The sequence below is a fragment of the Marmota flaviventris genome, chromosome 9, assembly GCF_047511675.1.
Source record: "Marmota flaviventris isolate mMarFla1 chromosome 9, mMarFla1.hap1, whole genome shotgun sequence".
NCBI classification, from domain to species: domain Eukaryota; kingdom Metazoa; phylum Chordata; class Mammalia; order Rodentia; family Sciuridae; genus Marmota; species Marmota flaviventris.
In genome coordinates this window covers 64,203,791-64,231,499 of record NC_092506.1, presented here as the reverse complement: position 1 = coordinate 64,231,499, position 27,709 = coordinate 64,203,791, and the positions used below count along the sequence as shown (strand labels likewise).

At 57.6% G+C, this 27,709-nt stretch overlaps 1 protein-coding gene across 3 annotated transcripts; it reads left to right on the top strand.

The window, feature by feature from the left end:
* The first annotated feature begins 393 nt into the window (after window positions 1-393).
* On the top strand, window positions 394-20,199 carry Wnt11 (Wnt family member 11). 3 transcript variants are annotated; one of them, XM_071616503.1, is made up of 6 exons: window positions 394-430; window positions 4,037-4,219; window positions 10,350-10,585; window positions 12,513-12,790; window positions 15,277-15,758; window positions 19,461-20,199. In XM_071616503.1, exons 2-6 carry the CDS (start codon window positions 4,137-4,139, stop codon window positions 19,633-19,635), a joined length of 1,254 nt encoding a protein of 417 aa, XP_071472604.1. In that variant the 5' UTR covers window positions 394-430; window positions 4,037-4,136; the 3' UTR covers window positions 19,636-20,199. The 3 variants fall into 3 exon arrangements, with proteins under 3 accessions (XP_071472604.1, XP_027798503.1, XP_071472603.1); XM_027942702.2 differs by lacking the exon at window positions 394-430 and adding an exon at window positions 1,958-2,245 and having other exon boundaries at window positions 15,466-15,758; XM_071616502.1 differs by lacking the exon at window positions 394-430 and adding an exon at window positions 1,958-2,245.
* The last annotated feature ends 7,510 nt before the right edge of the window (window positions 20,200-27,709 follow it).

Below are 27,709 nucleotides of genomic sequence, written 5' to 3'. Positions count from 1 at the left end.
GGCGAGTCCCAAGCATCCGCAGGGATCCCGCCCCCGCCCCCAGCGCGCCGCCGGAGCCACCCGGTGGGGTTCGGCGCGCTGACGTGGGCGGATCAAAGCGGCTGCCCGCGCCTTATAAAGCAGTTTGGGGCGGCCGGCGCTGCAGATCGCGCCCGGCGAAGGGGAGAGCTCCAGCGAGCAGATGAGTGCAGGGCCCAGGCGCTGAGCCCAGCGGAAAGCAGCTCGGCTCCGCGCCACGGTTCGTGCTGCACGCAAGCCGATCTCCGTTTGCGGGTATCCTCGGGATTCTTCTCCAGCCGCTCCACAGTGAGGGCGTCCTCGCTGCTCGCTCTGCCGAAGTGCGTTCGGGTCCACTAGGGGCCGCGCTCGCCGCTCGAGACCCATCTGGACAGCGGGGTACGCAGGGCGCGCACGAAGAGCGCCCTGAGAGGTGAGCAGTGGTTGTGGGCAGCCGGCAGACACTCAGCGGGGATCCGCTAAGGCTGGGGGCGCCCGAGTCCGAGGGGACCGCTCTTCTAGCACCCGCCACGACCTCCTTGGGCACCCATTCCCGGGCAAGCACAGCATGTCCTCCGTACCTCTCTTCTGCGGCAGTCCTAGGAATTCCGCTTGCGCAGCGCAGCTTCGGTACCTGACTTGTGAGTGTTGCGGGATGGGGTGGGCTGCGCAGTTCCTAGGGCCCTCACGGACCTTTCCTGGCCCTGTCCCCCACTCCGGGACTCGACCCCCTCCCTTCTAGTCAGCCCGCTGATGAGGTCATGCCCGAGCCATCCCGGGGATGGGGGACTTGGATCCCTCGGCAAAGGGAGTGTGTGTGCGAGGCGGGAGAGGGTAGCGAAAGGCAGAGAAATTCGGCAGCTCCTACCAAATTGGAGGATGGGGGACGGATGCCTTGTTTTGAGAACTTCCAAAGGCAACAGGGGTAAGGCAAAAACCGAGTTTGTTTACAGACCTGAGTTCCAGGATGGGGGTTGGGGAGGAGGAGAGATCTGACCCCTGCCCCGCGGCACATCTGGAGCCACCCCAACATCTGGCTGAGTTCGCTCAGGAGCCTACACCTCCCGCCACAACCCCCATACCCGGCGCTGCGGTGTCTCCCGGTCCCTCATGGACCTAGGGTACGCAAAGTTGAGCTCCAGGGTAGGGATCCCAAGCTCCCCACCCTCCTCTTCCACTTCCAAAACACCGGATCTCCGCGGTGACGCTGCGCAGCGGCCGCAGCTGAGCAGACATATCCCGAAAGACTCGGGACTGGGGTAAAAGCCCGGTGGCGGTTGCTGCCTCGCTACACTTCTCCAGGTAACCTTGAAGCCGTGGCTCACCCGGTCCACTTTGAGGGCTGCACTACCCGAGGCTGGACCCGCCAGTGCGGACCTTCCGTGCAGCGTGGACACTGCCCCTGGTCGCGGCGCTCGCTCCGGGCCCAGCACCGGCGTGTCGGGGTAAGGGAGGCTATGCAAATCCTCGCCTCCTTAAGCTCAGAGCGTAGGCTGCCCTAGAGGCGAGGTTTCCAAAGTCCTCCACGGCAAGAGACATGACCACCTGTTGTCGGCACTACGCTCACGGTGTCCAGCGTGTGCACAGCCGTGGCGGTCCCCTTCTCCACCTGCTGCAGGTTGGGTAGCTTGGACCTATTCTCCAGGAGGAGGGAGGAAAGGACCTCTGTCTCTGCAGACACTGCACTTTAACGCGAGCGCACTACTACGCGCCTGGCCCCTAACGAGGCTCCACGCAAGGCCCGAAGCAAGTGGTCAGGACTGACCAAGGCATGTAGATGTCTTATAGAAAGACCGGAACGGAGAGGGGACTCATTCCACACGTCATCTCACCCTCAGAAGAGGACACCCGGACCCAGGAAGAGGAGGGGAATTGCCCAAAGTCTCACCGCTGGGGAGACAGTTAATAGATCCCACCTTGAACCCCGGCTTAGCGCCCCCTGGCGGGCCGGGGACTCCGAGAGGCGAGTGCGCTCTGACCCGCAGGGCTTAGGTTGAGGGTGACCCAGCGGCCCGTGTGGCTGTCCTGGAGATTCTTACACGGGACGGGAATATCCGTCAGGACCCAGAGGCCCAGGTCAAAAACTTCCTCCACCAGCGACGAGGTGGAGCGCCGGAAGAAACCTGGAACTGTCGGAGCCACTCGGAAAGAGCAGAGAGTTGCTGCAGGCCTAGGTCCCGGTGCACCGTGTGACCTGGGCGGTCTCTCCTCTCCCTAGGAGAGTTGGGCTGGACACTGATCCTCCGCTGTAAGTCTGCGCGCCTTCTTCCTTGTGCAGCCCTTGGACCCTCCCCACCCAGTTATGCTGGGGGCCATGGGGGAGAGCCCACACTTCAGGGGGCGGAGAGGAGAGACGGTGACTGGAATTTTGATCCCCTCCCCCAATCAGCAGATATTTTTCTCGTTCTGAGGAGTGCGGTAAACTTCCAGGACTAGTAAGACAAAGGATTCGGATGTAGACTAGGTGGAAGGAGGGGTTCAGCTACACCCATAACCCTGCTGTCACTGAGCGCCACTGTGCTGGGCGCTTAGCTGGGGGACTCTGTAGAGGAGGAAAAAAAGCAATTTGGAGTTTTCTCTTTGCCTTCCCCCCCCCCCCCCTTTGCTTGCTTATGGCACACATGTACTAGCACATACTACACAAGTATACGTAATAATGGAAACCGGCAGAAGGAGGCTCAAAGACTCAAAAGAGGATTGGGAGGTTGAAAAGACCTCAGCAGATGTGTGAAGTTCAGTCCCTTGATTTTACAGAAAGGGAAACTGAGGCTGGAAGTGTTTGAGGCTTTGCCCAAGCTCACCGTGCCAGACGAGAACTCTTTCTCTTCTAGCGACCCCCCACCCCCAGTCGGGCTCCTCCTTTTTCTAACTCTGCAATTCCTTTAGAAAGGAATCCCTTTGTCTCTGCTCCTCAGAGGGGAAAGGGGCTGCTGGGGCTGTGTAGGACTCCAGGCGAACGCCAGGTGTTGGTAAATTTGGGAGAAGCTGGGAAGGCAGTTAATGAGGTGAGAATGAAGAGGGGGAGAAAGCCGCAGAAAGCAGCTCTGCGGATTGTGAGCGGGCGGGGTGGCAGCAGCTGCGCGGCCCTGGGACGCCGCCTGGCGGTGTGAGGCAGCATCGTGCCGGCTCGGCGAGCTACCCGGCTCTGCCAAGGCCGCGTGGCCCCGCCTGGAGCCTGGCCACGCACCTCACTCTCTCTTGCCCTCCAAAGTGGATCCACCAAATAGGAACTCGGAGATTCCAGACCCTGATTCATTATTGTTTTATAAAGAACTTTGCCATCCCATTCCTCATCCTCCCCTTCCCAGACAGAAACAGATGGCCCGGAGCAAGCCCTCATTTCCTGACTTCTCACTCGCTTGATCTCACCGGACACCGGTAGACCTGAGAACAGAACACCGAGTACAGACGGCTCACTGGAACAGCCTGTTTCACATCTCGTGGCCTCAGTTTTCTCATCTGTGAGATGGGCTGCCGAGAGGAGCAAAGGCTATCATGTTAGGAGAACGTTCCTTATAAAAAGTGAACTGTGCCCAAATCACCCCAGTTTACAGAAGGGTTCAGGAGAATCGCCAAGGTCATAATTAAGCTACTAATCAATAGTTCGGAGATAAGAACCCGGATCCCAGGCCCCGAAGCTGCTGTCTCCAGCCGGGACCCCTCTTGTTTCCGTCCCTGGGTCTGTAGGTCTGTCCAGTTTCTCCCTCTGCCTCTGCAGCTTTCAGCCTCGTTCTCTGAGTCTGTCTCTCCCTCTCGCTGTCACTGCGCCTGGTCTCTCCCAGCGACTCTGGTTCTGTAGCCTCCTGCCCTTCCTGGGCGGCCGGCGCTGCGCTAGGTGGACACGCCCTCGGCCGCGCTCTGGCCGCACCTAATTCGAGCCAGACTCTGGCGGGTCCCGGGGCCGTGCCGGGCGGGAGAGGACTCCGGCCGCGCGCTTGGCCTCCCCGGGTCCGACCCCTCCTTTGTAATTTGAATAAAACGCCTCCCCGTCCGCGCGCCGCCTTAACCCGCCGCCTCGCTCTCCTCTCCCCGACTGCAGGCGGCGTGCGCGCAGGACCCGCGGCGGTGGCGGTGCAGGCAGCGGGACTTCGGCGCGGCTTCTGCAGGGTGCGACCCCCGGGCGTGCCCGCGGCGCGACGATGAGGGCGCGGCCGCAGGTCTGCGAGGCTCTGCTCTTCGCCTTGGCACTCCAGACCGGCGTGTGCTATGGCATCAAGTGGCTGTAAGTAGGGACCTCGCCTCCACGCAGACGGGCCCGGGGCGGGAGTTTTGGGCAGGGGAGGGCCTAAAGGGGTCTCCTGGATTGGTCGAGTTTGCCAAGACCCGGGAGTCCAAGATGACTTGGGGGTCGTGAGGAATTCATTCTTCTTTAGCCTCGATTTCCTCCTCTGCAAAATGCCGTCCTTTCCAAGGGCTTTCGCAGCGGGCAGTGGAATTGTCCCGTCCTGGCCCGCTGATGTTTGCGCAAAAGCCACCGAGGTGTCTGTCACACACCTCCGCAAGACATCCTTGTCGAGGGGCGCACTCGCTCAAGGCGGCGAGCTCTAGATCGTCTCCCTTCTCAGGCTGTTGACCCTAGCTGGGGGTTCACAACGACATTCTTGACCTCTCCGCCTAGGTGACCTTGGGGAAGTGTCATTCTACCTCTGAGAGCCTCAGTGTCTTCCTCCCTCAGAGGAGGGGAGACTCAGCTCACTTAGATTCCATGGGAAAAGAGGCTCGGGGAGGACCTCTGAGCTGTCAGCGGCTGTGCACATGTGCAGGGGTTCCTTTGGGTATGAATATCAGGGGGCCATAGGAGACGGTCAGGTCTCCTCTCCGTGGGCAGCGCAAGGGACAGAGATGGGTGCGGAGAGAGAAGTGAAACCCGGCCCCTTGCTGGAGGAGCTGCCCTCTGGGTTGGGAGAGATAAGCCCAGGCCGTAAATAACTCCACAAGTGTCCAAGTGTCCTAGAAGAGACCGGTGCTGGGGTGTGGGGGCCCAGAGGTGGGGAAGCCACCTGGCGGGGTCACACACTTGGGACGCTGGGGAGATTTTCCAGGGCTTGCCCCCTTGCCACTGCAGAGCTCCATGCAGATAGTTAGGCAGGGCACAGTGGGGAGGAGAGTATGATGGTGGAGGAGACTCCCAGGGTGGGAAGGTCCAGGACAGGACACAGGTCTGGAGTTGGGGCAGGGGCAGCGGCAGCGAACCATGCAGATAAAACAGCAGGGAACAGATTATGGGGGCTGGGGAGGGGCCCCTAGGAGGGCTTGGGGATTAACTGGAACACAGGGAGATAGCTGCTGGGCCGTCAGCAAACAGTCTGGAGGTCATGGGCCCTGCCCCTTCTGGAACTGAGTTATCAATTAATTGATGACTCAAGAGGGGAGTCCTGTCTTCTGGTGCTTCCTGTTTGTAAGGAGAGGCCTGGGCAGGTGGTCTCCCCTCCCTGGGGCATAGGCTCCTCCCAGCTGCCCCTCATGAACTTTGAGAAACCACCACCTTCCTCTGGCCGTAGGCACCAGGATTCTTCCTGTGGGCAGGAACCCCAGTCATTGAGGGAATCCCCCCTCACCCTCGCCCACTTTACGGATAAGGAAATGAGGTCCTGGGGAAGGGAAGGATTTGCTGAGGGCACAAAGAGCATCAGAGACCTGGAACTGACTGGGCTTAGGTGACATTTGTAGTTCACAGGGAGACACAGGAATGCTGCTAACATCCAGGCCCTATGGTGGCAGGAGTGAAGCTCTGAGAAGTGCGTGATTCACACAGGCCCCCAAGCTGGCATATGGCAGGACAGGTAGCTGGCTCAGCCCGACACCCACGCTATCTGCACTGTGTAGCCCAGGCGCTACCCACTTAGTGTCTGCCTTCAAGAAGCTCCAGCCTCTTGGTGGGGAGGGACATGTGAAAATGCAAGGTGGGCTGTGAGCTGTCCTGGGAGGGAGCATAGGATCCCAGAGGAGAAGTGGTCAGTTCCACCCAAGGGAGGTAATTGCAGTTGGGCTTGGAAAGACACGGAGGATTCTGATGGGCAGAGATGGAAGGCCAAGCCAGTGTCCCAGATGGAGGAATAGCAGGAGCATAGCAGGAGGCAGGACCCTGCCTCAGGGAAGCTGGGAGAGACCAGGAACCATGAGCACCTGCTAGTAAGTGCCCCGGATATGGCTCCAAGAGCTGTGGTCATTTAATTCGTGAATGCTCCTATGTGGCAGGTGATAATTTCATCCCTACCATTTTTACAAACAAGGAGATTAAGGTAGAGAGAGGGTAAATAACTCACGCAAGGTCACACAGCTGGTTCAGGGTGTCTGTAGGGAAACCCCAGCACAGTGGTACAGTGGGAGCAGGATGCTGGGGACTCATCCAGGAGGATCAGCTGTCCTGGGGCAATCCTGGGGCAGTGCTGCCCTGGGCTTTGGAAAGTAACTTATAGATGAAAGGGACATTTGACACAGAATCTGAAACCAGATGTGGCTGAGTAACTTGGGACGCTCACCTGGTGGGCTCACCTGCCTGAGCAGGTGGGGTGGTAGTCAGGATGGAAGCACCTGCTTCCTGGAGACCCTCCTATAACTTACCTCTCAAGTCAAGTGCTTGGAGATCCCCAGACCAGCAAGTATTGGGGGGAGGTCTGGGCACCCACCCCTTTGGTTGTCTGGGTGAGGGAGGGCTGAGGGTGGTCCCATTACCTGTGGGATTGCCCCATGAGAAGACAGGCCCTCCCTGTGCTGCCCTGAGCCTGCCACTCACACAGGGGTGGGGCCTCTTAAGGAAGAGTCCCAAGAAACTCTAGAAGGGCCATAGCTGCTGCAAAGTGAAGTGGAAGGAGGGAGTCTCAGCTTGGGCTCATTCTACCAACATAGCCCCAGGCAACCCTTCAGCCTCTCAGAGCCTCAGCTCCCCAGCTCTGCCATGCAGGGGAGGAGCCCCCGCCTGGCCCTGGGAGGCCTGGGTTCCAGCTCGGTCTGTACGATTGGCTGTGCACAGGCTGGGCAAGCCCTGCCCTTCTCTGGGCCTCAGTTTTCCCATTCGCACCCTGGGAACTGGCACTGCCCTTTAGCTTTTCGATTGTCAAATCTGATGGAGGCTGTTGGGGCTTCCTTGCGGGATGGGACACAGAGGGGTCAGCACGTGTGGGGCCAGGGCAGGGAGCTTCTGAGGTCTAGGAGGTCTCCTCTAGGTAGGGCTCCATCTGCAAGTTCCAGGCCTTCACCACCCTTAGTTACCACAGGTACACAGTGGAGGAAGGGAGCTGGCCTGGTCCCTCTTGACTGTGAAGCCCTGGGACAAATTCTTAGGAGGAATAGGAGGACTCTTGCCATGTGGCCTGGGGGCTTCTTCCTGGGCTGGCAGCTGCAGTCCCCTGCCTGGTGTGGCTGGAGAAGGAGGAGCATTTCTGAGGAGCCTGGTTCCTAAACCTAAGGCCTAACTGAAGAGTCTTGCTTGTCACAGATGGAAGAGTTCTCCAAGCCCACCCAGGGGGCTAGACAGAAGCCCAGCTCTTGCTCCACCCTCCCTGCCTGTGAGCATCAGAATGAGGTGTAGTCCAGGAAAGCCCAAGGTGCTGGGCAGGTGGGTTAGAGTCCCCAGCTCCTCAGACTCCATCGCTTTCCCACCCCTGGGTCAACAGATCCACAGAGGCAGAACCACTGGGTCAAAATTTGTGGTCCCCTAATGTCCACCCAAAGCCCTACCCAAGGTCCTCCTTATCCTGAGGATGCCTCTGCCACTGACTGTTGACCTCATCCCATCTCTCCATGGGGGAAGCAGGAGCTTCCAGGCCACATTCTGGGTGTGCTGGTAGGGACCCTTCTGAGGCCTCATGAGCCCAGAGCTGTGACCGAAGCATCTGATAAAGAATGGACTGCAGAATGGCAGAGACCCTGGGGCTCTCGAAGCCTGACCGTAGGTCTTTGGCTAAGATCTCATCATATGGCCTGCCCCTGTGCCTGGGCAAGAGGGATGGAGGCCCTTCTTGCAAGGTGGCCTTACCTTAGGGAGGTGAAGGTAGGGCTGCTGACAACCTCAGGAAGACCACTCAGTGATAGGCTGGGCAGGGTGGGCACTGGGGAGACTGGAGGAAGCTGGGCAGATGCCTTGTCCCTGCAGGAGGCGGAGGGGGAAGGACCACCCAGGCGCAGAGATGGGCTGGTGTAGCAGAAAGGAGAGGGAATACATGGCTCAGGCGATGGGGGAGAGGTGAAGCCATTTGCCCAGCTTGTGTCACCCTAAAATGTCCCCGCCATCAGAGCCTGTGTCAGTCCTGGGCATAGAACACTATGGATGTGTTCTATGGGGCTGGGAGAAGGGTAGCAACATGCAGGGTCACGTGGTAGGTGGTGACTGAGCCAGAGTTTGAACCAAGCCTCTGTCAGAGCCAGTCCCAGCAGACCCCTGAATCCTGAGTGAGAGAAGCCTGCTGCCCACCACCACCCCTGTAGAACCCAGGCACAGGCCTCCGGGTGAACTCTCTGTTCCCTCCTGTCCTTTCTTCCACCCTCTCCCCCACGCCCCACCCCTAGATAAACCAAAATGTTTCCAATTAGGGGTCTGCGGAGGGAGGCAAGCCTGGGGAGACTTCCACACAGTGACTCCCCCGCCTCCTGCCTTAGTCCTTGATTACCTCCCCAAGGGGGATTTAGTAAGAAACGGTCATTACCACTAATTACCAGAGGACTGCGGGCCTCCTCTGCTATGGAGTCTGCTGCCTCCCCCTGGTGCTTCCAGGGGTGAAGCCTCCCCTGCAGACTGCGGCCAGCTGCTCCTGTCCCAGCCAGTGGGTCCCTGGGGCCTCCCTCATAGGACCTTGCTCACTGCTAGCTGGGGAGGCTCTTGCTTGATGACTTCATAGATGGAAGTTAAGACCCAAAGTGGCTGCCAGGGTCCTCAGGGCCCCAGGCAATGAGCATCAGATCCTGGGAGCTCAGAGCTCCCCTCCTTTGGAGCTGTGGCACCCAGCACTCAGGCACTGCCTGCACTGAGACAGGATCAGCCCTCACCCCACTTCTTGGCTGGAGCAGGAGCCCAGGGAATGGACGGCAGCCCACGCTGCATGAGCTCGCACTGTGCGCCTGCCATTAGGCCACATGTTTGATTTGCTGTCACTCATGCAATCCTTCCCATTTTAAAACTGAGAAAACAGGCTCAAAGTAAAGGAACAAACTGGCAAGAGCAAGAGCAGGGAGGCTCGGGCCAGCTGTGCAGAGCAGGGCGCCCAGGAAGGAGGCCCACGCATCCCTTAGGGCCTGGGCCTGCTGGGGAGGGAAGACGGGACTCACAGGGGGATGCCGGGAAGCTCCACCACTGGCTGGGCCTCTGTCCTCATATGTGATAATCTGGTCCAGGATGACCCCTGAGCCAAGGAGTGAGAGCTCTGTTCACTGGGAAACGGACAGCCGACGCTGGGAGGAGCTGGAGGGGCTATGAACAACCAAGAGCCCACAGAGGCGTTGGCGTTGGCGTGCGCAGTCAGAGCCCTCCCAGTCAGGGCTTTGGGGGTTTAGACAACAGGCACCCCAAGAAGGCGAGGCCTAGGCAGCCTGGAACTGGTCCAGTTAGGTCAGGAAGCCCTGTCTGACAAGGCTCTGTGGACCACTGGTGCTGACGCTGCTGTCCAAACACATCAACATGTCCCTGCTCATGGCTTGGGGCCACTCTGCGCCTTTGATCTTGCCTCTTCCTCTGCCTGGAAGTCTTCCCTCCTCGTCCAAGCGCATTCTCTCATTCTGTAGGGCTCTGGAATCCTGTTAGCCGCCTGCACCCCCACCCCAACATCCTCGTGGACAGCTTGCTGATTTTATCTGGGGAAAGGGTCCAAATCTTTTGCCTGGCTACAGGCCTCTCGACATAGCAAATGGGTTCAGTAATTAAATGAAAAGATAAAGAGCTCCTAACTCATCCTGGGCATATAGTAAATGCTCAATTAATAGTATATGTAATTATTATGATTATAATAATCTAGCAGTTAGCACAGTTTTTGGCACATGTGCTGAATGAATGTTGAGTAAAGAGAAATCATTCACAGCTGCGTGAGAACTCCGGATGGCAAGGGATGAGAGGGCTTTGTGAGGTGCAAACCCTTTTAGTGCTGGTACAATTGTCATGTGGCTCAGGTGGGTTGGGGTTGTGATCCTATGTTATGGTTAGGGCTTTAGGTCCAGAGGTGGCAAAGGATGTGCCCAAGGTCACACCGAGTGGGAGGGGGAACTGCTGCTCCATCCGTGGCTCTTTACCTCTGGTTTTCCTGGCTCCCTCCAAGAAAAGCTCCAGTCACTGAGGGGAAAGCTGAGCTGGCAGGGCCAGCGGCGGCAACAGGGCCCCTCACAGCCCTGTCTTTCTTCCTTGGGTCGTTTTCGGCGGTGTGCAGGGCGCTGTCCAAGACACCGGCCGCCCTGGCGCTGAACCAGACGCAGCACTGCAAGCAGCTGGAGGGCCTGGTGTCTGCACAGGTCCAGCTGTGCCGCAGCAACCTGGAGCTCATGCATACCATCGTGCGCGCTGCCCGCGAGGTCACCAAGGCCTGCCGCAGGGCCTTCGCCGACATGCGCTGGAACTGTTCCTCCATTGAGCTCGCCCCCAACTACCTGCTTGACCTGGAGAGAGGTAGGGCGGGGGCTGCCGACAGCACGCGGTGGGGGGGGTGGTGGTGGGTGGGATATGAGTGAATTCAGGCGTGAATCTAGGTGTGTTTGGATAGGTGGGTGGATTCACGGATGGGTGGATTCGCAGGCTCGTGGATGGATGAGTGGATCGGTGGATGACGGACCGGCACGGACGCAGGCACGGCTGGGCAGGCCGATGGGTGCATGAGTCATTCATAGGTACGGACGGGCATTCAGGCGTGAGCCAGCGAGTGAGTGAACACTGGCGAGTGACACGCCAGTGCAGGGAGCCTGAGACTTTACAGGTACACACGCACCCCTCAGCATGGGCGGAGGAAGCAGGAGGCTCACAGCATGCCCCAAGGTCGTTCCCATGGTCCTGAAGGTCAGCCAGGGACTATATCAGTGAGGAGGCCATAGAGCCCACCCTCAGGTAGCAGGTGTGCCCCAGGCAATCCTAGACCAGCTGATGGAAATTTTTTTTGTGGGGGTGAGGAGTACTGGGGATTGAATTTAACCACTGAGCCACATCCCCCCCCCCCCTTTTTTGTATTTTTTTTTTGAGACAGGGCCTCACTGAGTTGCTTAGGGCCTCACTAAGTTGCTGAGGCTGGCTTTGAACCTCCTGATCCTCCTGCCTCAGCCTCCCAAGCTGCTGGAATTACAGGCGTGCACCCAGGTGCCAGGCTCAGCTGATGGAAATTGAGGGTCTTGCAGGTGCATGTGGGGGTTAGGGACAGGACATCTGTGAAGCAGGCTTCCTGGAGGAGGCGGGTGTTGGAGACCTGGCTATGATAGAGAGACTTTTGACAGACAGAAACGCCCAAGTGGGTCTTATCTCTCCACTGTGTGATAATAACTCCCCTTGTGGATCCTAAGCAGTGACAGCTCCTGTTTGTGTAGCACTCGATGCGGCCTCCTTCCTTCCTCCCCAGTTATCTGGAGGCCAGCACGGGCCTGCCGGGGGTATATCTCTATACTCTGCGGCTAAGGAAACTGAGGCTCCCGAAGGGGAAGTGCCTGCCAGTTAAGAGATGGAGCAGGGCTCGGACCCGGGGGACAGTGTCCAGCCAAGGCGCCTTGCCTCTGCCCGGATTAGTTTCCTGGGCTGCTGTGACGGTGTGCTACAGACTGGCTGGCTTCAAACAACCAAAATGTACCCTCTCCCAGTTCCGGAGCCTGGAAGTCTGAAATGGAGTCCTTGGCAGGGTCTGCTTCCTCTGCAGGCCCCTGGGAAAGCTCCTTCCTTGCCTGTTCCCAGCTTCTGGTGGCTGCAGGCATCCCTGCAGCTGCAGCACGACAGTCCCCATCTGCCACGTTCTTCAGCCCTTCCTCCCGGGCGCAGAGGGGGCTGTGGGCCACCACACCTCATAGGAAGGAGTCCCCTCCTGGCATTCTCCCTGTGTGTCATGGATCCCAAATCCCCTCTCCTCTAAGGGCACCGGCCACTGATTCAAGGTCTTTGATGTGGTCCGACTTCATCTTAGCTCGGTGCCATCTGCAAAGACCCTGTTTCTAAATAAGGTCACACAGGCGCTAGGAGGCAGGACTTGAACATGTCCTTTTTTGGGGACGTGATTCAACCTGCAGCAGGCTCTCTGCGCACTCACCTGTCCCATCAGGCTCTGAGTGCCTTGAGGATCTCAGGGCCTGGCCTTTGCTTCTCTAGAGCGAAGGGGTCCTGGTAGGATGTGAGTGGGGTGAGCTGTGGGTGTGCAGGGGCTGAGGGGAGCGCGCCAGCCAGCTGGGGGACACCTGTGGGATAAGACTGACAGACTGATGGCCTTAGTGCCATCCTCCATCTACACCACCCTGTCCCTGTCTGACCCCCCAGTGGGGTGGGGGTGATGCAGGAGGGTCTCAGACCTGGGTCCGGTTCTATCCCTGGACCATCTGCCCCAAGTGACCTTGCACTTCTCACCCCACAGGGACCCGGGAGTCGGCCTTCGTGTATGCGCTGTCGGCGGCCGCCATCAGCCACGCCATCGCCCGGGCCTGCACCTCTGGCGACCTGCCCGGCTGCTCCTGCGGCCCCGTCCCAGGTGAGCCACCCGGGCCTGGGAACCGCTGGGGAGGATGTGCGGACAACCTCAGCTACGGGCTCCTCATGGGAGCCAAGTTTTCCGATGCTCCTATGAAGGTGAAAAAAACAGGATCCCAAGCCAATAAACTGATGCGTCTACACAACAGTGAAGTGGGGAGACAGGTAACCACCCACCCCCGGATGGTGTGCTTGTGCCATTGGCCAGAGAAGGCCGTCGGTGTGCCCCTGGAGGGGGGCGGGGGACGGGCCCTGACTGCCCACACCTGACGCACCTGCAACCTCCCTCAGCTCTTCCCTCTCCAGCCAGCTGCTTGGGGCTTGGCTGGTCCCTCCTCCCCAGGTCCACCGGATCTGGCTTGTCCCAGCAGAAGGAGCCCTGAGCTGGGAGTCACGAGCTCTGAATGGCTGAGGTGATGCTGGACAGTCACTTCCTCTCTGGCCTCAATTGTTCCCATCTATAAAATGGTGCGTGGGTGCTCAGCCCCCCTGTGCCTTGCTCCACAGCCCTGGGAGGGACCAGGAACCATGGAAACTTAGGCTAAGGAGTCATCTCCTTGGATTGGACAGGGAGCCCCAGCCAAGCCGACCCCAGCCTCTAAAACACACCCCAGCATCTATCATCATCAATTTTTCATTAGTTCCTCATCTAATAGCACAAAAAATAGCACAAGTGAACCAACGGACCTTTTTAGTTTCAAAAAAATTAAAACAAACAAGCACATTTCACACCAATCCATGGTCCAAACCCTGCGACAGATGCTTGATTTTCTTTCCTCTGGTCCGTAAACCACTCGGGGCAGCAGCTGTTCTCCCCTTTGTACAGATGGGAAGAGGCCCCAGACGGGCAGGGGCTCCTCAGCCAGAGTCATGTACAGATGGCGTCTCACATGCCCCTTAGCCCCGCGGTTCAGAGATGCCAGGTGAGGCAGAAAGAATCTACCTAGGTGGCCCAGCCAAGGACACAAGGCGCAATGGAGCCCAAGTTTGTGGGACTCTATGACCAGAGGCTTCAGTGCCTCTCAAAGGTCTCCCTCATGTGAGGTTTCTAGAATGTACAGGCCATCCTTGCCCAATCTGGGAAACTGAGGCCAAATCCCAGAGCTTGTATGGGAGTCTGTGTCCTGCCTCCCAGCTCTGCTGACCTGCACCTATCCATGGAGACCCCACCCCAGGGCCAGCCCCAGGCCTCCTGCCACCCGGTCATAGTACCCCCAACCCCTCCCTGCCAGTGCAGTGAATGACATTGTAAATGCCACAGGTTGGCACTGGCACGGGGTGGCCGAGTCTGCCTTACCTTCTGAGGACTCCAGGCCGAAGCCTGCTGTGCTGTTTAACCCCGTGCCCTCCTCAGGTTCTGCTCAGCAAATTCCAGATTTTACATCCAAAATGGACTCCCTCAGTCCCCACATTCTGCCACTCATGAGGGAGAAGGAGCTCTAGGAACTTGAAACAGCTCCCTCCCTCGCTACTGAGTGATTTTAGGCAATTCCATGCCCACTTGGTGCCTTAGTTTCCCCATCTCTCCGATGCAGGGGGTGAGCACAGGTGACTAATGACCCTTGTAGATCTTTGCACAGGGCAGGTGGGAGGCCAGGCCCAGGTAGGGGTTTGAGTCCTGTGAAAATAAAAGGGGGTTAAAAAGCTGAATAAAAAGGCCCTTAGCCAAGCATGGTGGCACATATCTGTGATCCTAGTGACTTAGGAGGCTGAGGCAGGAGGATCACGAGTTCAAAGCCAGCCTCAGCAACTTAGTGAGGCCCTAAGCAACTCAGTGACACCCTGTCCCTAAATGAAATATAAAAAAGGGCTGGGGATGTGGCTCAGTGATTGAGTGCCCCTGAGTTCAATCCCTGGTACCACACACACACAAACACATAGGCCCTTAGATGGCACCAAACTCCTGCCCCTCAAACACAAATGGAGAAACTGAGGCCCAGGGAGAAGGTGGGGCTGCATTGAGCCTGAAGCCAGGTCTAGAGTCTACCTGAGCCTCCAGGCCCAAGCCTCCCACTTTCCACAGGGTTGTTATTTTCAAAATTCACAAACCCTTTATTACCTATCACCTCACTGAATCCCAGGGCACTCTGCAAGGTAGAAATGGCACTCCTGCTTTGCATGGAAAAAGACAGAGCAGTGACGCTGAGGGGTGCCATGCTTGCTAAGGGTCTTCCGGGCAGAAGCACTGGCAGTGGAGAGCCACGGCTGGCCCAGGGCTGATGGGGAGGAGGTGCCCCAGCACTCGCCCTGCCTCTTCTCCCTCCCTCTCTTCCTCGCCATCCCTCCCCAACTCCCTTCCTTCCATTCTTTCGTTTTTATCCTCCCCCTCCCCAGCAAGCATTTAGCAAGCCCAAGTTTTGTGGGAGAGAAAAGGCATGGAAGAATTAAAGCCCACAGCTTTTGGAATCACCCTCAAACCTGGGTTCAAATCCCAGCTTCATGATTTTTCTATCTGTGCAAACTTGGGCATGAACCTTCACCTCTCCGAGCCTTCATTGCCTCTTTAAAGTGGGGGAGATAATGGTACCTCCTAGATGGGCTGTGATGGTGATTCACCTGTATCATGTGTTAGAATGCTTGGTATACAGTAGGTGCTTAATAAGTGGCATCTGTTGTCCCTGCAAATGCTACTCTTTTCCTGCCCCTCCCAGCTGTCCTCCTACCTCTGGGTTGGACCACAACTCACAGACCTCCAAGCTTTAGAGCCGAACAGTCCATCCTTGGAGGCCATTGGGCATGAGTCTCGTGAGAATGCCCAGCCACATGCTGGGGGGCAAGGGTCCTGGGCAGGCCAGGGAGGGGGCTCCGGCCGCCCAGCCCGACGTCCCCCCTGTCTGCAGGCTCTACGCGCCTCTTTGGAAACGAAGTGTAAGTGCCATGGGGTGTCTGGCTCCTGCTCCATCCGCACCTGCTGGAAGGGGCTGCAGGAGCTGCGGGACGTGGCCGCTGACCTCAAGACCCGCTACCTGTCAGCCACCAAGGTAGTTCACCGACCCATGGGCACCCGCAAGCACCTGGTGCCCAAGGACCTGGATATCCGGCCTGTGAAGGACTCAGAACTCGTCTATCTGCAGAGCTCGCCTGACTTCTGCATGAAGAACGAGAAGGTGGGCTCCCACGGCACACAGGACAGGTAAGGGCAGGTCACCCCCGGTCACTGCACTCGGCTTGGGTCACACACGGTGGGGCTCCACTGGCACCCGGGGAGTGGAGCCCCTGCCCAGCAGAGGGGGAGGCCCCAGGAATGCTGAGTGGAGATGAGAGATCCAAGGGTCGCTGCAGCACTTCTGGGAGGGCCGGAAGTGGGCAGTGGAGGCTGGCATGAGACCCCCGGCCGCCTCTCCCCTAGATGGCCAGAGACAATGACCGAGAGAGGAGAAAGGCTTTCCAACAGAAAAACAGGTGCTCAATAAATGTTTGTCAAGTAACCTGGTGAAGGATAAGGGATGTGATCAGCTGAGAGGCACCAGGGAGGTGGGCACAGGGGTCAGCTGGGCCACCCAACCAGTCTGGGGAACTGGGGGACAGTGTGGTCTGCCTGCCTTCTATAGAGGGATGACCCTGTGCCCCCTGACATGTGCAAGCCCTTCCCCAGTCCCATCTTCTCCCTGTCCTCCCAGTTTTAGAGCTGGGGCTGGGGTCCCCCATAGCTGGTCAATCACAGCTGCCACAGGGAGCTCAGGACAGGAGAGAGGGAGGGGCCGGGGTGGCTGAAGACCTGCTGTGAGACAGGACTGGTGAGGATCCAGGTGAGCACCTTGTGGAGAGAAAGCTAGTCTTGAGCTACGGGGACAGAAAGAGCTCCCTGGTCAGGCCAGGGCAGCAGGCTCTGTGAGGAGGCCCAGGTCCCATATGTCTGGGAAGCTCTCCTTGGCCATGCACAAGGCACAAGGACATATTGACGGGCCTGAGGAAGCCTCAGTGAAGGATTGGATTAAGGCAGTGTTTCCCAGAGGTGCTTGGCTGGGGAACTCTTTTATTAAGGAGCCCCTAATAGCATTCCACAAAACTGGTGTTCAGCGGGGTTAGAGGAATATTGAACTGAGAGCGGGTGTCTGGGAACGCGTCTGGCACATAGTTGGTGCCCAGCCAGCATCTGCTTCCTCCGCGGCCCACGTTCCTGTCTCCAGGAGGGGGGTGGCTTGGGGGCTCTGTCCCCACAGGCCAGGGCAGCAGGCTCTGTGAGGAGGCCCAGGCCCCATCTGGAGGCCAGATTGAGGGGTTGGGCTGAGTGGAGATGAAATGGGTCAGGCCAGGGAGACAGGAAGGAGCGAGAGTCTGGGCTGAGGCTGCAGGGCGGGTGTGAGGGGGCAAGGAGAGGGAGGAAGGTTCTAGAGCACAGAGGGGCTAAACAAAGTCCACTGAAGACCCCAGAGTGAAGAGAGGGTCTCCTTGGACCTGTGAGTGGCTTTGTGTGGGTTGCGAAAGGCCACAGCTTCCCAGCTGGATGAGCCTGGCGCCTGTACTGATCTGAGGTTCAGGCTCATCTTCCTGAACCAGATGGAGCTCCAGTCTCACTTCCCAGCATCTCCTCTGTGCTGGGCTGACAGTCTCTCTCCTTTCTGCCCCTCTCCCACCACTGTTGGGAGGCCCACGGACCAGCACCATGCCTGCTCTCTTAGCACACCGGCTTGCAGGCATTCCCCCATGGCCCTCGCAGGCCCTGGTGCTGGTTGGCTTTTGCTGTAGTAACAAACAGCCCCCAGTGTCTCTGTGCCAACAGGCTTAGCATCTCAGGTCAGCTGTGGTTCACCTACCTGGGAAGTGGGGAGAGTCCTCAGGTGTCCAGGAGCAAGGGGATCCCAGAGGGGCCCTGACCTGGCCTGGGCTTCTAGAAGACTTCTTGGAGGAGGAGGTGTGGTTAGGGGCTGGGGCCTTGGGAGCAGGGGCTGCATGACCAGGCCTTGGTGGCAGTGCGGCCTGTGCACTCTGGAGCCAGCTCCCTTGTGGAGAATGCCTTGCAGCTCCTCATATCTGAGCTGGGGAAACTGAGGCCTCACCTGCTGCCAGCATTCCAAACCACAGCCCTCTCATGATTCTTTCAGAGGCCTGCACCCAGAAACCTGCCCTCCCCCCACAGCCTGTGCCACCACTCCCAGGCGTCCCCGAGGATCTTCCCCAGCCCCACGGCACCACCTTCCCAACTCCCACTCCCAGGCACAATTTCATGTCAACAGTCAAGGAATAAAAAGAAACCCTGTCCCCTTCCTATTCCAGAGGGTAGAGTGGTTAACCAGAGACCTGCTGGATAGGGATAAGGGGACTTATGGGTGTTGAGTGACTAAATAAGGGTTAAGTGACTTAAATCACACAGCCAGTGAAGAGCAGAGCTGGTATTGGAACCCAGGTCTGCCTGGCTCTAAGGCATGTGATCTTCCAGGCATGAAGATCACATGCCTGCCTCCTGCCCCCAGCTCCATATTTGAGTCACCTGCTGACTCTCCAGGGTGTCCCCTCCCGCAAGCCCTCTCTCACTCCAAGGCCCTGCCCAGTTCAGGCCAGCATCCTCCTGGCCTTCCTGCCTCCAGCCCTACCCTTCTACCTGTTCTCTCACTATTCTGACACATGCTCTTTGCTTTTGCCTGGGCTGCTCCCTCTATCCAACACCCTTCCCCTCCTCTGCCGGTTAGATGCCTGCTCATCTCATGTGGGTTAGCTTAGATGACCCTCCTGTCTCCTGAACTCTTGCAGAGCCTGTGCTCAACCTGTGGGACCTTGGGCAAGTCCCCTCTTCATACTCTGCTGTAGTTTCCTCATCCATAAAGATGAGGATTGGTTAGCTGGATACAGTGACGCACATCTGGAATCCCAGTGACTTGGGAGGCTGAGGCAGGAGGATCACAAGTTAGCAAGACCCTATCTCAACATAAAATTAAATATAAAAGGGGATGTAGCTCAGTGATAGAGTGCCCCTGGGTTCAATCCCCAGCACCATGGAGCACCCAGGAGAGATGAGATGCCTCAGTCATCTCTAGGGCTTGCCACCTTGGGCATTCTGGGATGCCTCTGTCCACATGGCTGTGGGAGCCTTTTGTTTCTGCCTGGTGCCCAGATTCCTGCTGCTCTGTTCCCATAAAATATTCCCTCTCCAGCCTCAGCCTGGCTAGAGGAGACCATCTGAACAGATGTCTCTTGACTAGATGGAGCTGATAGCAGCAGAAGGGTGTGTGCACTTCAGAGGAAACTTTGGTGGCTCCTCATCCTACAGTAATGAGCCATGGGTCTTAGGGGAGAGACATGAGCAGTGGCTCTGGTGCCAGAAAGAACGTAAGCCCTGCTTGTCCATAGACCCAAGTGGGAGTCCTAGGCCTCTGCCCTTTGGTGAGCCTGCATTCTCTGGATAATGGGGGCAACAGCATCCTCCAACCAAGGACATTGCAGGCCTCCAGAAAGTTAAAATTCTGGAGGGACACGGCTGACACCTGGGAGTTGAGTGCCAGCAGCCTCTCTCCCTCCACAGTGTGCCAAACTCACTTCACCTCTCCTCCAAGGCCATTTTAGGTGTTTCAGAATTTGTCCTGAGATTCTGAAAGTAAATTTGACTCTCACATCTATTATAATATATTTCAATGTGAAGTTAGGACGATTGGACTGGTGCGGGGAGCCTTTCGGTATTTAGAAGTAGAAGAAACAGAGACACCTCCCAGGAAACAAAACAGCCCCATCATTTTGGTAATGGAAATAGAGGGGATTAGACCTACCCTAGGCAAGAGGATTACTTCAAATTCCCCAGAGATCAAGAGGGGCTGAGAACCGCGGCCTTGGGGAGGCTTGCAGGTGGGGCCCTGGGGGCGACCCACGGAGCACTCACCGACCTCGCGTTCCCACCCCCCAGGCAGTGCAACAAGACGTCCAACGGCAGTGACAGCTGCGACCTCATGTGCTGTGGCCGTGGCTACAACCCCTACACGGACCGCGTGGTAGAGCGGTGCCGCTGCAAGTATCACTGGTGCTGCTACGTCACCTGCCACAGCTGCGAGCGCACCGTGGAGCGCTACGTCTGCAAGTGAGGCCACGCCCTCGCCCAGCAGGAGCGCGGACTCCTCGGGACCCTCCGCCGGGCGGGGCCTGGAGGCACCCCCTGGACTTTTCCCATGCGAATTCCAGATGCCAGGCGCGGGAGGCGGCTTGTGTTTTGCCTCCACTTGGAAGCCACCAGGAACAGAAGGCCTGGTCACTCTGGAAGGAGGGCCGAGACATCAAAGGAACCGACAAGATTAAAAATAACCTGGCAGCCCCAGGCCCTGGAGTGTCGCGCTGCCTTCCAGACTGGTCCAAGCAGCCAGGGTGAGAGGCTGGTGAGACTGTGTGGACTTGACCTTTCGGGGCCACGAAGATCAGCCTTTGGGAATGTTCTGCGGGGCCCTCGGCCCACCACATGGAACCACTAGATTGGGTTGTAAATGTTTTTCGGGTTTTTTTTTTTTTTTTTTCTTCTTCCTCCTTTGGGATGTGGGAGCTACAGAAATATTTATAAAACATAGCTTTTTCTTTGGGGTGGCTCACCTCAGTTCCTCTTTATATATTTTATATATAAATATATATATATATATATATAATGATTATATTTTAAACAAGCTTTTTAAACAGCTGTATGGAATAAATGCTGAGCGAGCCCCAGCCGGCCCCTGCAGTTTCTGGCCTCCTCAAGTGATCCTGGGGCTGGCGGGGAGGACTCTCCGGTTTCCAGGCAAGGCGGCTTCCGATTGATGTCCCAGCTCCCCCTTGTTCCCCCCACACTCGGCCCTGGCCCCAGTTTCCCTCTAGGATCTCTTGGTCAAGGGCGGGGACAGACGTCTTGAAACATAAACCCAGCTGGCAGCTCTTTGTTCCTCAGGGACACACACGAAGGCGCACAGCCCGCTCCTCCATGTGGTCCGACCTGCTAAGCCAGCTGTAAGAGAAAACTCCACCAGGGAGCTGCGGACCTCAGGGAAGTGGCAGACCTGGTTCCGCTAGCCCAAGTGGGTTTTCTGTGTGATCCTGGGGAAGAGCCCTCAGTTTCCCCACTTGTAAAACAGGACTGGTGGTGATCAAGCTTGGAGGTTGGGAAAGGGCCCAGCCCTGGGCCTGGACCAGGCTGGTGGACATGATGAGGGGGGCTGGGTTCCCATTCCGTTTTGGCAGTGGAGCCAACAGGATTTGTTCTCTTTTTCATGGGGGAGAGGGCTGGGAAGGAGGTCCAAGGAGGAGGTTCAAGAAGGACTGCCAGGGGAGGGGTGGGAGCATTTGGAAGGACAGAGGGGCCAATTGCAAGGCAGAGGTGGAGAGAGGAGAGGACTGGGACTCAGATTTGGACACATGGGGATGGAGATGTCAGTTAGGTTCCATGTGGAAATTCTGAGGAGTTGGGTAGACACTGGGGCCTGGAGTTCTGGGAAGAGGCCAGTGCTGGAGGCACATTTGGGTGTCATCTGTAAGGGACTGGGTGGGCTAGGGAAGCCTGGGAACCAGGCCCAGGCCTGGGGTGCTTCTGGGACAGAGAGGTACAGAAGGAATAGGGGCAGAGATAGAACAGCCAGGAAGGTGGCAGGAAACAGGTGGGGGTCCTGACAGGGTCCCCAGGGGAGCAGGATGGCTGTGGGCATATAGCTTTCTGTCTAGCATCATTTCCTGCATGTGGGCAGAACTGAGAAGCAAGTAATGAGCAAGGGAACATTCTTGGGGACCCAGCCCATGACAGGTGCATCTAAATGGGAACAGTAATTAATCGCTGGTATCCTGCTCTGCCTGTGAGGAGACCATTCAGGGCAAAGAATATACAAGAATGTTCTAAACAATTTCTCTGAGTGGCCCCCACACATGGACACTGAGGGGTGGGCTCTGTCCTCTCCAGAGCCAGGTAAAGACTGAGATACCAGCTAGCAGGACTGGGGTAGAGGGGTACCTCAGAAACTGAGCAAGGGTTGTGAGGTGAAGTAGGGATTCCTGGGGATGGAATGGCATTGATGAACCCCCAGGGGCTGGACCATGAACAGAGTGGGGGGAGGGAGAACTTTGATGGCATCCTCCAAAAGGTGAAAGCTTGAAGTGGGCGTGGCCTGAATCGTAGACTCCCAGGCTGGAAGGAACCTCAGATAAGTCTTCTGGTCTCCTCTCAGTCTGCTTTGCAGATGTGGAAATCAGAGACGGGAAGGGCCTTTCCTGCAGTCACAGAGCTGATAAGGGGTAGGGGATGGGTTGGGAGCATTCCAGGGTGTAGTCCCTGCTAGGCCCTCTCCCTCCACTACCCTGGAGTATGCTCTTCTCCAAGCCAAGGGTTCATTGACCCCATGGCCCACAAAATCAATGCCCAGTCCCCTGGCCTGGCACCCGAGCCCATCCCCTAATCCCAGGGAGCCTTCCAGCTACAGGCGCTCCCTCTGCTCCAGCCACAAGCAGAGAAGCTCGCTTACCACTAGGGAAATGCTGGAATCAGCCTGCTCAGAAGCCTGCCTCTGGGCATCTGTGGGTCCCTTGGAGACCAGGAATGACCCTCTTGGAACCCTCTTTTGGAGCACTCTTCCCAAAGCCTTCCCCAGTGATCTTTCTTCCTCCATTCCCATCATCCTTAAAACCTTTAATGCAGCCATGGTCCTCATCCTCCAGTGACCAGCCCACGCCTTCTCCTCCTGCAAGGCCCAGGATGCCCCTTCTGCAGGAACCCCTCCCTGATCACCATCAGTCTGGACCAGGGGCTTCCCCTGGATGCCCACAGCCTCTGGGTTCCTCTAAGGCTGAGCTGAGCCAGGGTGTCGTAGGGGCCTGGGTTGTGTCTGTATCTGCCTCCCCGACTGTCTTGGGCCACCTCATGAACTGGGACAAGCACCATGCACCCATTAAGCCCTGGGAGCTGAGTACAAAACATGCCTCAAAAATGTTGGATTTGCTGGGTTGGGGATTAAGCTCAGTAGCAGAGCGCTTGCCTAGCACGTGTAAGGCCCTGAGTTCGGTTTCAGCCCTGAAAAAAAAAAAGAATAAAAATGTTGAATTTGGGGTGTCCTTTGGACTTTAACCAAGCAAATGGGGAAAACAGAAGAAGGAACCAGAATGCCTCAGAAAGGGTGAACAGGTAACATGAATGCTAATATTTATTGGGTACCTCCTGTGTCTTGTTCCAAACACATTGTCCCAAGTAATTTTTATGGCAGCCTCTCCCCAGGTGGGAGAGGACCCTCTGACAGGAGGAAACTAGGCCCTGAGGGTCAGGTGGCTTGCCCCAGGCCCCTGGAAAGTTCACAGCAGAGCTGTGTCCCTTCTCCAGTTGGCCAGCAGGGGAGCCCTCGAGGCACAGGACAGTAGACCCAGTGGGTCCCTGACTAATGGGTCTTGTGTACCTGCCACTGGCCAGTCCTGGACCTCTGACAAAGCCCTGCACCTTTCTGACTGGCCAGGGGCTAGGAAATCAAGAGGATGTGGGAGTAGGTCCCTGGATGGTGCTCCTTCTGGCAGGCTGGGTTCTGAGCAGGTGAGGCAGGGGCCTCCTCCAGTGTGAGTGACAGGCCCCAGAGGCTGCTGGGTCTCAGGCCTCCAGCAGCTCAGGAGCCACTGTGTTCAGAGATTTATGAGAATAAAATCTTGGTGCCTGAGACTTTTAGAATAAAATCCTCAAACCTGGCACTGGAAGCCCTGTACAGGCCACGCCCAGGGACTGACGGGTGGGCGCCACAGCTCTTGATTGTCACGTCGGGACTCCCTGCCCAGGCCATATTCTACGTGTCCAGTGTGTAAGGGGCAGCGCTCCCGGCCAGGCTCCCTGAGGTTGGGAGATGGAAGCACCTGGCCAGGACTGCACCAGCTGCACTGAGGCTGAGCAGCGGGGGAGGCTGGGGGGCTGGCTGGGATCAGGATCGGAGAAACCAGGCGGCAGAGAGGAAGCAGGAACTCCTGGAAGGGGGAGAGATTAGTTTGGTGGGAAAGGAGAGACTGGAAGATAAGGCCCCCCGGGGAGGACTGCTCAGGTCAGAGAGGCCACCAAGGGGCCCACACCCAGCCCAAGCAAGCCCTGGTCTGTTGTTTCTAAGGCACGGAGGCCAACAGCCGAGTACACAGGCCAGGCCTCCAGCCTGACACAGGCCCCCGTCCAGGACCCCAGGCCCAGGAGCGGCTACCTGGGCTGGGGAGAGGTCTGGGCTAATCCCAGTATCTTTTCTGTTCTCTTGCTGTGTGACTCCAGGTAACCAGGTCAGAGCCTTCTCTGACCTTTTTGATTTTCACAACTATTCTAAGGAATATGTCCTAGTATCTCTATTTTATAAGTGGGGAAACAGGCTCAGAGTGGGAAGTATCTGGCCCAAGGTTGCAGAGCCAGAATTAAAAAACTCCAGACTGTCTGGCTCCAATTCTCGAGTCTATACTCAGCCTCCATCACCAGCATCCTAGGGACGAAGGTGGACTCATGCTAAGGAGTGGTCAGCATCACGGGGGTGGGGGCCTCTCCTACCCTATCCTCCACAGGTGAGTTGTTCGCCATTGCCTGGGTTCCTGGCCTCCACCTGTGTGGCAGAAAGATTGAAGAGCAGGTGTCCCCCTTAAGTGGCCCACAGCTCTTAGTATAATAGCAAAGGACAGAGGCAGGAGACAGGCAGAGTCCTGGGGGCTCCAGGGATCTGGGCCGGAAAGTCCACTTCTCTCTGGGCGTTGGGTATAGGAAGTAGAGTTCAGGAAGACTTCCTGGAAGAGGTGCCATCTGCACTGGGTTCAGAAGGCTGAGTAGAATTTCAGGAGATGGAAAGGGAGGTCAAGGGGAGAGAGGTGCCTAAGCAGAGTGACTCCAGGACCACACAGAGGGTGTCGGGAAGTGGAGACAGCTGGAGCTCTGGGGCAGCAAAGGTCAGAGCCAGGCTACCACAGACCCCAGGGTGGTTTGTTAGAGTGGGGGTGTCTGAGTCCACCCCCCAGGTGCTGGCTGCCAGCTGGACTGTCCACTGCCTGCAGAGATGGCTGGCTTCAGGCAGAGCAATTTATCAGTCGCATACTTAATGGGTCCCCTTGCTCCCGTAGACCAAATCAATATCCGCTCTGCTCCCCGGGCCGGTGGCTGCTGAAGACATTCTCCTTGTCAGCCCCTTGGTCCCCCACTGCCTCACCTGTGGGGCTCCAGGGACAAGGGTGGAGGTGAGGGGCTGATGGTGGAGGAGGTGGCAGGTTAGGACAACCGTCCCAGACGCCGCCCAACTCTGGCTGGCAGAAGGACCAGAGTGCCCCACAGCCACGAGGCCACCAGGTAAGGTCGGGTTTGCAAGAGGCCCAGGCCAGTGCTCCCCGGCAGGACCACAGATGCAGGCCACAGACTTTGTGTCTCCATAAAAGTGTGCTGTGATCAAGGGGCGGGGGAGAGGGAGCTGTCTGGGAGGTGCGGGGACAGTATCATGTTAAACACTGTGACCCCGAGGGCTTATTTCCTGTCCAGATTCTCAGAGTCAGTTTGTCTTGGGTTCAGGCCCTCCACCCGGAAGCCTCCCACAGTCCTGTGAGTTCAGCTGATGGAGGCTGACAGTCCTGAACTGTGCCTCGACCTCGCTCCGCCAGAAGGGTGAGGCTCATCTTTTCTTGAGTCTGCATTGCCCTGCCCTCCCGCACGGTCCCTCTCCAAGTGCTGTCCTCACTCCACACCTGACCCCTCGGCCCTGGGGCAGGAAGCTGCTCATGTAGACCCTGCTTCTGTGGAGTCCTGGCATTTCCCTGGGCATTTCTAGGCAAAAGGCTGGACACCCTGGGCACCATGTGATCCGAGGCCGGTTCCAGGGGACTGGACCATCTATTTTTTTGGACCATCTCCCTGTGGGTCTGGCTGAGGCTTGTTCTTGGTGCTCCCGTGACATCTACCAGCAGCTGCCTAGTCCTATGGATGTCACTTTGGGGGCCCATTCCTGTCCTGGCAGTCGCTGTCCCTCCATCCTGCTTTCTTGCAGGTCCCCAGGGTTCCTCTCCCTACAAATAGACTCCCTCATCACCATGAGGGAGGCCAGGATCTCAGGGATGATGGCTGCCTTCACACTCCCCATCCAGGCTGAAGCACTGGCTTGGTTTAATATCCATTTTGGGAGCAAACATGTCCCCACCTCTTGCACACACAGCATACCTCCCCAACACCTGCAGACGCCCCTCCTTCTCTCTCAGAACACACTTGAGTGCACAAACTGAGCAGGGAGCCATTGTACAGCAGGCAGGTGAGGCCTATGCAAGCCACACACCCAAGTCTTTCTCTGCCATGGCTCCTGATAAACTGAGTGACCCTGGACACATCACAGCACCGGACACTCCACTTCCTCAACCGTAAAATGGGGTGAACACAGGCATGTCCTGACCTCTCAGTGTTGTCCTGACACTAGGGAGAGGTCAAGTGGTAAAGCCTTCAGCGCTGAGCCCGGGTGGATTGGGCCCAGCTGGGGCGAGGACAGTCCTTATTAGGAAGAGTCATTCCTCCTTTGGGTCCATGCCCTGCCCTGTGCTGTGTGCTGGGGACATAGGAAAGCCAGCCCCAGATCCTGAACCACGCACTTGCCATAGGATGTGTTGAGTGCTGAGGAGGAGGACCCGGCTGCGGGGGACTCAGGAGCACAGCTTTGATCCTAGCCAGGCCTGACTGGGGCTCCCAGGGCTGCCCCTGCTGGCTGTGTGGCCTGGAGCAAGTTACCTCACCTTTTTGTCTCAGAGTGTTCATCTGTGAAGTAGGATTAACACCACCCACCTCGTTGGATTGTGGTCTGGCTCCAGCTGGGTGATGCGTGTCAAGCCCTTGGTGGACAGTAGGGGTTATTCTTTGGTGGCCATTGTGGTTGAAGAATCCAGTCACTGTCTGTCAACAAACTGTCACTGAGCAGGCTCTGCTGCGTGCTGGGGAATCAGAGCAGAGATGGCTATGGCTCCGCTGCCGAGTTCCCTTGGGCAAGAGACTAACTGGCGGCTGAGAAAAGTGGGTCCAGGGCAGTCAGGGAGTCAGGGCGGCCTTCCTGGGAAGGACCCGTGGGTGCCGCTCTGGATTTGGAAAGACAAGCAGTGCCCAGGTGGCCTGGAGGAGGACCTAAGCAGGCAGCGGGGCAAGGCTCAGGGGTGGAAGAACAAGTCTCTTGGGAGACACACTCTTGAGCCTCCAGGTTTGTGGAGAATCCAACTCTGAGGAGCCCCACACAGGGCCCTGAAGGAGTGAAGCCTGCTCCACATGCGCCTCTGACAGCTGACTGTCTGAGTAGAGGGACGCTGTGCCCAGCTCCTTGATGGAGTCCTGAAGCCATGGCCTCTGCTCCCCAGGAGACTGGGGCCTCTGCAAGGGCCTTTCCCACCGCCAGATCCCAGCCCTCACCCCTCATGCTCCTCTGTTCCCAGGGCTGGACACCATCTTGTCCTGTGTCTCCCCCAGAATCCGCCCAAGTGTGTCCAGAGATGGAGCAGAAGACTGGTGTGGAGAGGGCCGCATCAGAGGTCAGGTGGCCCCCAGGGCCCAAGGCTGGGGTCGAGGCTCCAGGTGGGTGTCACCTGCCTGGCACATAAGGACTTCTTCATATTTTGGAGGACACTGCCCTCCTGTGACTGGTGGGTACCCAGACCTCATTCTCCTCTAGTCAACCCCAATTTACAGATGAGAAAAACAGAGGTGAGAGGCTGGGCTGTTTCTTCTCAGCCCTGACTCCCCGTGTTCTGGCCTCCCAGTGGTTCTAGCCCCAGGGGCCCCATGAGGGAGGCCCAGCCCTGAGCTGAGGTCCTGCTACATTCCCACTGTGAGTGTGGTAGGGGCATCTTCCCCCACCTCTCTGGGGACCTGGCCCATGGAGGGTCTGAGGCAGAAGCTACAGAGGCCACAGCACCCTCCATCCTAGGACCTGGCTGCTTGAGGCAGGACATCTGTTCCCTGGAAGAAGCTCCCCAAGGGGGCGCAGCCAGAGGCCTCTGTGGCCAAGAATCAGATTCACAGACTCTTCAGTCCTGCACCCCTTGGAACATGGACGCTTAGATGGGGCCACCCCCTCTCTTGTGACTGGGCCCCCGCTGTGCAAACATGCACATAACCAGCTTTCCTTGAGCACCCAGGCACTACACATTCATGTGTCCCAATGTCTTAACTGTTATCCAACCCTGGGAGCCTGTCATGGCATCCCTACACAG

What these genes read in the sequence shown, in the direction of transcription:
- Wnt11 (XM_071616503.1), top strand. Translation starts at nt 4,137, where the DNA reads ATGAGGGCGCGGCCGCAGGTCTGCGAGGCTCTGCTCTTCGCCTTGGCA. An exon ending in CCTGCTTGACCTGGAGAGAG is followed by an intron (nt 10,586 to 12,512) that starts GTAGGGCGGGGG and finishes CTCACCCCACAG; the next exon opens with GGACCCGGGAGTCGGCCTTC. An exon ending in TCCCACGGCACACAGGACAG is followed by an intron (nt 15,759 to 19,460) that starts GTAAGGGCAGGT and finishes CCCACCCCCCAG; the next exon opens with GCAGTGCAACAAGACGTCCA.